Source organism: Colletotrichum costaricense, assembly GCF_030867565.1.
Source record: "Colletotrichum costaricense strain IMI 309622 chromosome Unknown Scaffold_28.1, whole genome shotgun sequence".
In the NCBI taxonomy this organism is placed as follows: domain Eukaryota; kingdom Fungi; phylum Ascomycota; class Sordariomycetes; order Glomerellales; family Glomerellaceae; genus Colletotrichum; species Colletotrichum costaricense.
The window spans coordinates 295,610-307,277 of record NW_026848257.1 but is presented as its reverse complement, the minus strand read 5'-3'; the positions used below and the strand labels follow the sequence as shown (position 1 = coordinate 307,277).

General features: G+C 54.4%; 3 protein-coding genes across 3 annotated transcripts; 1 reads left to right on the top strand and 2 right to left on the bottom strand.

Moving 5' to 3' along the window:
• Nucleotides 1-556: 556 nt before the first annotated feature.
• Nucleotides 557-2,666, bottom strand: CCOS01_16231 (uncharacterized protein; the record flags this gene model as incomplete). Its single annotated transcript, XM_060464368.1, has 2 exons — nucleotides 557-2,017; nucleotides 2,076-2,666. 2 exons carry the CDS (start codon nucleotides 2,664-2,666, stop codon nucleotides 557-559), a joined length of 2,052 nt encoding a protein of 683 aa, XP_060305132.1.
• Nucleotides 2,667-5,292: 2,626 nt separating this feature from the next.
• Nucleotides 5,293-6,176, top strand: CCOS01_16230 (uncharacterized protein; the record flags this gene model as incomplete). The annotated part of the gene is made up of 2 exons (XM_060464367.1): nucleotides 5,293-5,674; nucleotides 5,866-6,176. The coding sequence occupies 2 exons, from the start codon at nucleotides 5,293-5,295 to the stop codon at nucleotides 6,174-6,176; spliced, it is 693 nt and encodes a 230-aa protein (XP_060305131.1).
• Nucleotides 6,177-8,485: 2,309 nt separating this feature from the next.
• CCOS01_16229 (uncharacterized protein) lies at nucleotides 8,486-11,223 on the bottom strand (the record flags this gene model as incomplete). The annotated part of the gene is made up of 2 exons (XM_060464366.1): nucleotides 8,486-10,990; nucleotides 11,044-11,223. The coding sequence occupies 2 exons, from the start codon at nucleotides 11,221-11,223 to the stop codon at nucleotides 8,486-8,488; spliced, it is 2,685 nt and encodes an 894-aa protein (XP_060305130.1).
• Between the last annotated feature and the right edge of the window lie 445 nt (nucleotides 11,224-11,668).

The window sequence follows — 11,668 nt, the reverse complement described above, 5'->3', positions numbered from 1 at the left end:
GCCAGGACAGGGTTTACGGAGTAGGCATAGGAAATTTATGAATGCTTGGGAGGAAACGAGATCATAAAAGCATCAATCTTTGGGGGTATCTCTCATTTCGTAAAGGTATGGTGTACATCTACAAATTCTCAGGGGCTTCTCCCATGCGCTCTCGTACAACTCTCCATCCGCCCCTACTTGTTTCTCCCTCTTTCTTAATACAGGTATCATGAGTTTGCTGTTCAACTTGGAAACAAGTTTGGACAAAAGGAAAGAAAGGTACAAGTCTGTTGTTCGGAGTTTTTTATGATTGCAAAAGATTTCCTTTCCCATCTCCCTAAATGTCCTGTATTCCTAATTGCTGTTCTCGTCGGATCAAAATGTGTATTGGGCACAGCCCCAATGGTAAACGCTAGAAGAATATGTAGAAAGGAAAACAAGGGCGCCAGCTCCTAAGAACGGTACGTTGTTTGATACCGGGGGTCCAAGTCTCCAATCAACTAGCCATCGTACAACTAAAAGACTAGAAAAGACGGTATGTAGGTATGATAGACAGGTAGGTAGTTGCGTTGGAGGATCACAACACAGAAGCTGCCTCAGTGAGGACGCTGAGCAGACTGGCCGCAGCACCACCGATGCCCACGGCACCCAGCGTCTCGCCCCAGGCCTTCTTCTTGTCTCGCCTGTCGCGGTCAGATCGCTCGCGATGGTGACGGCTGGGATAATGGTCCCGGTCACGGTGGCGGTCTCTGTGGCCGTCGCGGTCCCTCTCACGATCACCGCGGTCTCGGTCACGTTCCCGCTCCCGATCTCTGTAGTGGCCGTCACGGTCCCTGCTCTCGTAGTCCCTGGGCTCGCGGCGCGAGGGCCTTCTCCTCCGATCGCGGTCGTCGCGATGGGAGCGGGGAGACGAGGCGTGGGGGTCGAGCTCATGAGGTTGCGGGTCGAAGCGGACGTGGTTCTCGTTCTTGTTCTTGAGGATGGGCTTTGGCTGAACGGTTGCGGCGGGTGACGTGCCCTTTTCCTTGTCTGAGGGAGGGGGAACAATGTAGTATGTCTTGTTTCCTTTCTCCTCGTCGGGGTAGCTGGCTTCTGACGAGTTGTCGGACGAGTCCCACAGGGGTTCCTCTGATGATGAGGTATGTGAATCACCGCGCCGGCGAGGTGAGCCTTGCGTTGCACCACCTGTTGGCGGGGGGCCGTCGTTGTGACGTCTTGAAGAGCGTGCAGCGCGGGCCTCGGCAGAGAGGCGAGCGTAGTTGGTGATCTCTTCACGGCTGAGGACACCGAGGACTGCGACGTAATCTGGGCGAGCCTCATAGCGGACGCCAGCACGCTCAAGGATCTCGGGGGAGATGAGGGCACGGCGAATGCGCGTCCACTTGGCTTCCAGGGGAATATCCATGCCGTAGCGATCCGGTGCAAGACGGCTTTGGGACGTACGTGGGGATGCACCATATGCGGAAGGAGGGCCACCGTGGCTGTTGGGATAAGGGATTGGAGGTACGAAGCGTGGTGATACGCCTAGGTTGGAGGGCGAGGAGGAGAAGTCTGCTGCAGCGCGGGCAGCTGCAACATCTGGTGGTAAATAGCGGTTTGCCGGTGAAGTAGATGAAGGGGAAGTACTGTAATTTTGAGCGGCAGTGAGGCGAAGGTTATCCATGCCGTGGTTGATGGTATCCAAAGCCATGAGATCGCGAGTTGAGATGAGGGCGAGAGAGTCGTTGTGCTTATCGTCCGCGCCATGTTCCCGTCCATAAGTGGAAAGAGTACTGAGCTCGTTTGGCACGTTGGGAGCGGAGCGCTGCTCAGCCATACGGCGGTCACCCCTTACAGCCGGAGCATACTTGTCATCATATGAACCGTACGTCTCTCCAGGACCATAGTTGTCGCGGCTCTGGTAGGATGCAGGTGTAACCGCCATGGCTGGATGAGGGTATGCGCGCTCCTGGGCGAGGAGACCGCGAACCGAGGGTGGTGCCGTGGCATCATTTCCAGTTGAATGTTCCAGTTCGCGAATATAGGCACGCAGAACCTCCTGTTCAGGTGAGTTAGCAACAGCTTTGTTCCCGGCTCGGTGTTCAAGATCATCATACCTTGTTCTTGCGCAACACTTCCTTTGAGAAGCCCTCCTTCTCCAGCTCGGCCCGGAACTGTTGCCAAAGGTCTTCTTCGTCGTCGCCAACACCGCTGTCTCTCCGAGCAAATAACCTTGCTGCAATGGCATCCACCTTGTCCTTGATGTTGTCCAAGTTTCCGCCTTGTTCGTCCACTACGCGTTGGGCTTTGCTGGGGTTGTGCAGCTGTACTGTGTCGAGAAACATATCGATGGCGGTTTCTTGGTTGGCAAGTTTCGTGCGAACCATGGCCAACATGTCACGCTCGCGCTCTTCAAGCTGTGTACTCTCGCCATATTTTTCGATCATGGTTTCGAGCTGCTTGAGGGCAAAGTCGCAGTCCTCAACGAGGGGAGCAAGCTGGCGGTTATAAACGGATGAGGCATCTGAGTTAAGGAGAGAATCTTGGTCTTCGGACTCGACCTTGAGGTGCTTGAGGACCGTGTGCAGGCGACGGACGACGTTGGCAACGTCGTCGAAATCTGGTCCGGATGCCTTGGCGCGACGGTATAAGGCGCGCGCAAAGGCATCAACAGCTCTGAGACTGGGGGGTGAGTTGCCGTTACTCATCACGAGAGAGTGATGGGGTCGTTATGGTTGTGGTCAGGATTGGTGAGGTTTCCTGCTCGGTCGACGAGCAGTGACTATTGTGCGGGTGTGATTTTTTCTTGGTGGTTGTTGGTGTCGATGCGATGGAGAGGGAGAGAGACGGGAGGAATCAACGTCCGTCTAAGATAGTGCGCTCTTGCGGGTAGGCGATAGATGTATTGGGACGCTGTGTCGGGTGTGATCGACAGCCATACGCAATAGGGAGGGCGGGTTAAGACCAGGGAAAAGTGATGCAAGTCAGGCACAGCAATAAAGATGTGGCATCAGAGGAGAGGCTGCGAGGTTCTAGATGTAGCAGGGGCCCCGGGAACGAGAACGTGGGTGACGGACGGAGGATGAGGGTTGAAAAGGGAAAGGTTGGTCCGCAGGGGAAGATATGAAGAGAAGAAGGGGTCTGTCTCAAGAGGAAGAGAAGTGAGAAAGGGCGAGAGAGTGTTGATTTGTGATGTGCAACGTGAGGTCCGAGAATAACAACTTCCCCAAATCCTGTCCTGATCTGCTTCACCGAAAAGCTGGAGTCCAAGAGTCGGCAGGAAGTAGAGTTACTCAGCCCTCTGAGTATCAAGTATTCCGTACAGAGTTAGGAGAAGAGATAGAGAGGCGATGAGGTACACTACGGATACAGATAGACAGGCGGGTAAATCATGAACCAAGGCCTTGCTTGTGTGCTTGTCAAGGTGTATCCAGGCGAGGCCAGCAGAAAACCAAGCGAGGAGCAAAGGAGGTAGGTGGTGGTGACCCGAAACGGGGCCTCATGGCGATATTGTCATGGAACGTACTCGTACGTACAGTAAACCGGATGGCTGACAATGACTTCAACTGTCACTTGTGCCTTTTTGGGAGAGGGAAGAAAAGGCAAGGGAAACGCAGACAGGGGGGGTCAGGTTGTACCTCACCGGTGTACTCTACTTGAGTCCATGGCCTTGGGTGTGGCAGCTAATCATGTGGTCGCAACCCGAGGGCGACTCCAACTCGGCCCCGCGTCGCTTGGGAGAAACAGTCGACTTTGGGATGTACCGTGGGATGGAGGGGGAGCACAGCTTTGACGAGTGCCCTTCTTCATTACACAGTACATAGTAGTAAAGAAGGTGGAGGGGGGCAGACTTCATTGGTGATGGGTTCGCGTGTACCGGTATCCGTTAAGGCAGCGGATCTGCGCCGTGCCCAATAGGTCTATCCTGTCTTGTAAACGATGGTGTAGAGGGAGTAGAGGCCCGAGGGTTTGAGCAAAGTGCTGGACTTGCCAGCTGGCTGAGGGAGACGCGAGTGATGATGTAGAGGTTCTCGTCGATTATCAAGCGCAGAAGGCCAGAGCAAAGTTGCGCGGATGACTCAACTCACTCGAGAGCTAATACTGCAGAGACAGAGAGAATAGAGTGACTTCTGACTTGCATCGGCAGAAGGGGGATCAAAGAGGCACACCAGGCATCAGCTGGATGTCGAGGCAGACCGAAGCCGGCAAGTACTCTTTCCCTGGTGCTGCTGCTGGCAACTACAAAGTAGGTAGCAGAAAGAAAGAGAGGGAGGGGCTGAGATGAGCTTGTGATGTAGTGCTTGCTGCTTGCTGTCGGTGGTGGTTGGCTGGTGGGATGTGGGAGGTGCCATACGCAGACGAGGAGCGCGCAGCAAACTGGAAACGCGACAAACAGAAGCAAGCTCCACGCTCCTGCTCCACGCTCCATCTTCCTGCAGTGACGTATTCGCTCCAGATCCATGAAATCATACTGTCCGGGGGCACGCAGAAGACGAGACAGGGGGGCCGTCAGTGGCAGGGGGTCAGTGACGGACTGACGGTTGGATCTGCACCATCTGCTGCCCGCCTGGGACTAGCTGCACGGCCGGAGCAGAAGACCCTTTCTCTCCAGCCCTTTCCTTTGGGTCAGTGGCCTACTTACTGTGGTAGGTATGTAGGTATTGTAACTAGTAAGTGGTCAGAGGTCACTCTTGCTGTGTCAGACTGCTTATGTGTCTCTCAGGGCAGTGACATCCGGAGTCAGGGTGGTGTCTCTTGCGTTGTATATGTCTCTGTGAGAGCCTGGATATCTCTTCCATGTACCTCTCCACCTTCACTCTGCCGAGAAGATACATTGCAGAGACCCCCGTAGATCGTGGATGTGGTGGTAAGGTAGGCAACCACCAGACTCGATCTTGTGAAGCTATCATTCATGATTCATCCCTTCTTCAAATCTCTCTGTTCCTCGCTGTTCACAATCTCATCAATGAACTTGAGACTCAGTCGCGGCATTTGTTTGCCAACCCTAGCTGCCAGGGTAATCTTGCATTACGCCCTTTCAACTGCCGGAAATAGCGTCTACCAATCTTCAGAGCGACCATGATATCGCCGAGCTGATTGAACATGAAAAGTTTCGTAAACAATCACCCTGAAATAGCCCCGGCGTGTTTTGGAGAGATTTTGTTTCTCCATAGGGCTGTAATGCCTATCCTCGACCCTTCACCTCAACTCATCACGGGCGTCATGCTAACGACAGGGCTTGGCCTTGGATTGACACTGAGCAGCACATGTACCGGCAATCCGTAACGTTGTACCTGAACTGAACCCTTTCGGATTCACCCATCCTCGCCAACCATGTGGTCCGAGTTCTCTTTCTCTTGGAACAGCGGCATCATCACCATACGCAGTTTCTCCGGGGGAGAAAGGAACGCGCCACCCTTGGCTACTGGGGTGTCCCTGTTGCCGCCTGCGCCACCCGTCTGGATGAATCGAGGGGCGAGCAGCAATCCAGGAAGCGCCGTGCAGCTCCCCTACATCCTGTATGCCCTGTACGCTCTGAGCTCTTCCCTTCGGACTCTTCCAGAGAGCCACTTTGGAGGGCTGCCCCTCGCCAAGCCTCAAACAGGAACGCAGCCCCGCGTGAGCAGTAACAATTCAATTCTACCTCACAGGCAGGGCGAGCACAGAATGCCCAGCGGCCCCGGGAAAGGCATCCTGTGGTCGGCGAGCTACTCCTGTAAGCACCAAACGTCAAGCAATGGGGACGACGCCAAGGCAGACATCCAGACAGATAGCGTCGAACAAGAGGACGGCGGAGAGGGGCCACGACGGAGATCAGAAGCCTTTCGATTAGAACCTTGCTTGGCCCTGGCCCTGGTGCTATGCGCTTCAACTCGACACACAGTGACAGCGAAGGGGACTCTGTAGCGCTCGGCAAGTTGCAGCGGGGCAAAAGTCGGGCACACGAGCGAGCTCTGACAAGTGACAACTTTGTTGCGCTCTGGCAGGTATCCCACGGTAGCGTCGTAGTTGGTTTTCTTGCCTCTCGGCGGACCCCGAGAGATCCTATTTCCAGCAGCACCAGCAGCGCAGCGCGCTCAAGTTTCTTCGTCCTTGTCTCTATTAGGGCCTCGTTCGTGCTGTCCTGCATACCCGGCGTTCCAGTCGATGTGGGTATCCTCGCTGCTGCACAGAATACGGAACAGCACTTGCAGCTCCCCTCTGAGAACACCGATTGAAATACGGGCAGGGGGGGCGAAAGAACGGGTTTCTTTTTGGGTTCGACTCTGCATGTCGGTTCGTCTTGGCCCTGGGGGAAGAGGAACTCCGGAATCCAAGGCCCCAAAGGCGTCTCCGGTATCCGTATCATCGAGTCGAACACGAGAAGACGCTAAAAACGGCTTCTAGAAGCTCTGTCCCATTCGGCCCATCCGTCAGGGTCCTGGAAGGGATTTGAACATGTCATTGGTAAGAAACAGGGTTCGTGTAAGAGTCAGAGCTGTCTGTAGAAGACGGTCCGTTTCGAAACCCACTCCAAAGTTCAGCCAGCTCGTTTGCATCTCCATCGATATTACAACGCGTGTAGAATAGAGTCGAGACTTGAGAGCGGGCAACTGGAAACACCGGAGACCCGGGACAAGAAGTCATTTGCTGACGAATGCCACTGCGGCAACAACACGGCTCTCGTCGCTGCGGGACTTTGGATGCAAGGCATCCTTCGTACATCGAGAAGCCGATATTTCCGGTGTGAGAACCGCGCTTTTTGTCTCTTCGCTGTGATGCTCGCCGACAAACTCTCGTCTATGACTCCTTTTCCTAAGTTGGTCTGATCTCGTGGTTCCTTTTTCTCACTTTGTGACAAGGACACTGTACAACCTTAAGCGCGTTGCCTTGTCCATGCATCTTTCCGCCCTTCATCACGGGAGGTTGTCGAAATGTGCTTGATTCCGATGCTATCCACATTCCCTCAATCCCTCCAAAGATTTCCGGACGCAAAGCATACCTGTCACGGCGGTGCCTTCCAAGTAGCTGACCGGCAGGCAACCCATTCTTCTTACGTCTTCGCTGGACATGCAGCAAGAGGGCGCAGGAAAAGCTGCCCGACAAGCCACATCAAGCGTCGCCGCTAACCATTTGAGATAGGACTCTTTGCATCGGTTGCATCGTCAGCATCCAATCAGATCTGCCTTGAGATCTGCCATGAACTGCCAACGATTACCCACGATGCAACTTCAAGGGCCTCATTCGCTTCCCCCGCACAATCCCTCAGCAGAGCCCCGAATGTGCAAAGCCACCTTTCTCCATCGATCTAGTGAAATCGATAGTCTGTTGTTCTCTTCACCTGCAGCTCGTGAGGGTCGTACCGTACAGTTTCTGCATTCAAGACTTTTGTGGACCGGCTTGTAAGACGGCAGAGAGCGAGGCTTGCCAGATTCTCGTCTGCTTCTTTCTCTCGGCATCTCATCTTGTCCAAAGTACCGGACAGCAACACGGAGACTCAACCCGCCCAATGCCGTGAAGTCACTTGAGACGGGAGCATGCGCCCTGAAGCATTTCGAGATATGGAGCTTGGGCATCTGTGCATATGGCCCCCCTCCTATCAGCTTCTGTCAGCGGTATCACGTATTAGTCTGTCTCTGCCTACTGCCACATGTCTATTGACGAGCCGAGGATTGAGGTATCGCTGAAGCGGCTCAGCAATAGATGTTGAAACCGTATTCTTGATTATTCAGAAGCTAGATTTTGCTTCACCGCCTGACTTGCTCTAACAGATCGCTTGCCGACAAAGTCAAAATGCTCAGGGCCTAAGCGCCATAGAAGTAGAGATTCATCAGCAAACAGAATCTCTCCGAAGCAGCCAACCAATCACCCTGGGAGACTATCGTGCTCTGAATCGTGTACATCCAATTTAATCAGTCCTCGAGAAACACCTCCTGCTTTCTCTCGAAATGCCTCAGCTGTAAGTGGTCTGTCACACCGACGGGTGAGTTTCAGCGTTCCGATTCGTCTGGTCAAGGAAGGGTGCATCTCAAGTCAGCCCTGCCGTACCTAGCCCAATTCCTCATGCCAGCTGGCGCTAGAATTCGGTCGATGATTTCCATTGTTCGATCAATCGATCAATGCAAAGTCTATTATGCTAGGTAGAAAGTCCATTGGGAGGGGACACATGGGAGTTGTTCAATGTTTGAAGGTGGCTCATAATTGACCACATGATTGGCCTTCACCGAATGTAACCGATGTCGCGGTCGACGAGAGGGGGGAGATGTACGCTTCGGTATCCGTTCATGGTATCTTTTTGAGCACTTCACTTTCTGGCTTGTCCTCGTTCTCTACGCTTTTTTCCCTCTCTTCCTATTCCTTACTCGCAGGCTACACTGTCACAGGGCGGGTTCTATTGCCCCAAACCATCAGCCCGTGCAGAGCCTCCTCCGAATTTTGTTTGTCTTCAGCCTTGAACTTTTTACTTCAAAGCCCGATAATCTCACACGCTCGTCTGGTGGAGCCTCAGATCCCCTCGATAAATTACTTTTTTCATCTGACATGCGGCTCAAATGGAGATCCTTTCCAGTGAGTACGCCTTGACCTTCTGACTCAGCAGGTGTCCTCTCTCACGCGAGCTCCTCTCGAGCACCTCGCCGCCCGAAACGATCTTTTGATTAGACACATGCTGCTTGGACACGAGGCCCAGAGGCAAGCGAGTCGAGAGTTCCACGTCAAGGGAGACCGGCTTAGCGAGGGCCCCAGCGCGCGCGGAAGCAGCCGCGTTGGCTGATGATCCCGTCTTTGCTGTTCGGCCATACTGAACCGCTTCGCCAACGTAGCCGTCCAGAAGGACTGTCTCGTGCAAACCGGTCAGGGCCGCGCTGACTTCGTTGCTCAGGTTGGTAATGAATTCAAGCGCGTCCGCACGGCCGCCCACGGAGGACGCTCCATTTGTAAGCCATCCACTGAGGCCGATGGAATCAATGCAGCGGGAAATGAGTTCTGCAATGAGAGAAATGGTGCCATCCGGTGGTGTTCCCGCGGCCTCGTCCTTGTCCATGTCTGTCATGTCAAAGTACCGTGATGTCCAGGCGCCGCGGTAGAGTTGTGTGCGTAGAGTGTCGATGAGTGACAGAATCTCCGTCGGGCTGAGGGTCTCGCGGAGGGCGCGCACCGTCGCGATGGACGAGTAGCTTGCGAGCTTCTCGAATGCTGTTGTGAGAGCTCGTTCGCGGAGGTTGCGGTCGTCGTCCATGTGATACACGGCCACCTCGGCCATTTCCAGCGTTTGTTCCGTCTTTTCAATCTCCATCGCCACGTCCTCTTCTTGCTCGGTTTCCGTCAGCGCAACCAGCTCTTGCGGCGGCTTCATGTTGAGGGTCTGCATGATAGCGCGAACCACCACCAGCAAGTCCTTCTCGCCGAGCTTGGTTGCCGTGACATAGCTGAGGAGCAGCTCCATGGCAGGGTTCATTGCGACGAGATTCTGAACCAGCTTGTCAATGACCGAATCCTTGGGTGCCACCTCGGCAAGCTCACTCTTGAAGGCCGCACACATGTTGGCATTCGTGAGGTGGCCAGCAGCAACGAGGTAGATCAAGACGTTGCTTGCGGGCAGGTTGCATCGAAGGATGGCCGATTCGGGGCTCTGAATTTCCATCGAGAAGACTCTGCTGATGGCATAGAGCACCCACCTGCGGTCAACGGCAGGGTACGCTTCTGATTCAGCCAGCCACTTCCAGGTTGGCGTCTGGAGTTCATTAGAGACCACCTCCTGTTGCACTGCGACCCCGAATCTTTGCGCAAGCAGGGCTTCGAATGACTTCCAGTCTTGTGCCTGCATAAACCCATCCGCTCTCACGACATCAGCCAGAGACTCCTTGACATATTCGTCAGACAGTGTTCCTGGGAGGTAGTTTTCAAAGGTTTCGTTGCCAGCCTTGGGAAGGCTTGCTGGCACACGGTCAGACCTCGGCAGACCTCTGCCGATGGAATCGATGAGAAGGCCTTCCTTGTTATGAGACTTGGGGCGCTCAATCTGTATGGACACCAGAGTGTTGCCGACAACCGCTACCGCCATGTCGAGCTTTGACAGGAAAGTCACGAGCGTTGGCTTCTGCTGCTCCGTGGCCTCGGGGAACTCGACTGCTGTCGAAGCCTGGATCGAGTGGAAGGTAGGATTCATCATGCTAGCGGAGGTTTTTGATAGGCACAGAACCGAGTGCTCTGAAAGTTGTAGGAAAGAAGTCAAATCCGGCAGAGGCAGACTGCCTTGCAACTTGGGCACGGCGCTCGTCAGATCGTACGTTCGGAGGACCGAACCGTAAAGCTGAAGCAGCTTTCCTGACTGGGTATGGAGCTGATATGTGGCCGATTCGGCGCCAACTTCGTCTTGCGAAGGCAAGGGCGTGACGTGGAGTTGAACCAGCGGCTGCGAAGGCGCCGTAGGAATGATACCGAAGATGATGAGGAATCTTGAGGTGATTCCTTCGCCGGTAGTGCGTGCGACAAAGGCGAGGACGTCGGGGTTGAAGGTCTTGGAGTCGATCTGGCGTCCGAAAGAGCCAAAGGCGTCCTGTCTGCCCTGAAACAGTCCATTCAAGACATCCGATGCCGCAGCGTGTAGAGAGAACTCCACCTCGTAGTTCGAGACGGTTGCAGGAAGCAGATCTTTGCAGAGGCTGTATGACGATGTGCTCCATTTTTGCTCCAATGCCTCGCCGTCCAGGCACAAGACCTGGCCGTCCTTGCACAGAGCAACAACATGGCCCTTGTCAGACTGGTTTTCGCTGAGAATGGTGGTATCGACGGCGGCGGAGGTAAACAGATGCGTGATTGGGGACTTATGGCGCACTCGCTGAGACGTGCTAGCAGAGTTTGTCTTGCCAGTCGTGTCGATCACATCGCGGCAGAGGGTAACCTTTGCGCCGGTAGTGTCTCTTGTGGAGAGGTATGTGTAGTTGTTGCGACCGCTTGAGCCTTCTCCCTGGAATCGGATCGAGTGCGGCGCGCAAGTGAAGGACTCTTGAGGCGGAATCGGGTACGATGTTCGCAGACCGGACGAGGGCACCTAAGCAACTGTTAGACGCTGTATTGAGGAGGTCCCCCGATACAGCTACTTACATGGTAAATGTTGGCTGCTTCTCCGTCCACGCCAACAACAACTTCCAGTCTCTTCCTCTTCTTGGATCCGGGCTTTTGTGTGTAAACTTCGCCAATGTGGTACTGGCCCTTGGTATGGTCGAGGGGACGCGGCAGCGATGCCAAAACGTCTGGCCGGTGGATGCGGAAAGTGGGAGCCATCTTGTATCTTCTCAAAGCCTTAGCCTACGGATACACTGTGATTTGAGATTTGGCGGGTCTCAGGTCGGGGTGCGACGGCAATGGCTCTTCCCAACCTCGAAAACCTGGCTGTGTAAGTGAAGGTCGCGATACCGAAAGAAAAAAAAAAAGTCGGAGGACTCTGCTGTAGTGGGGTGCAAAAGTCGACCTGACGATGGTTTCGCACTGTCCTTAGGTGCGAGGTTACACCAAGGAAGGCCGTGCGCTCGATTCCCAAAACCAACATCGTCGGATAATCTGCGGACCGCACTTTTCTATCGATTAGATAAGATACAAGATAAGAGACGATAAGGAACCTATGCTGGTGGGTCCGGGATCTTAAGTGTAATGGACGTCGCGCTACACGCCCACTGCTGCCCCCGGCGATTCGAAGACGCGACTCACGCGACTGGTGCACTCGATCCTT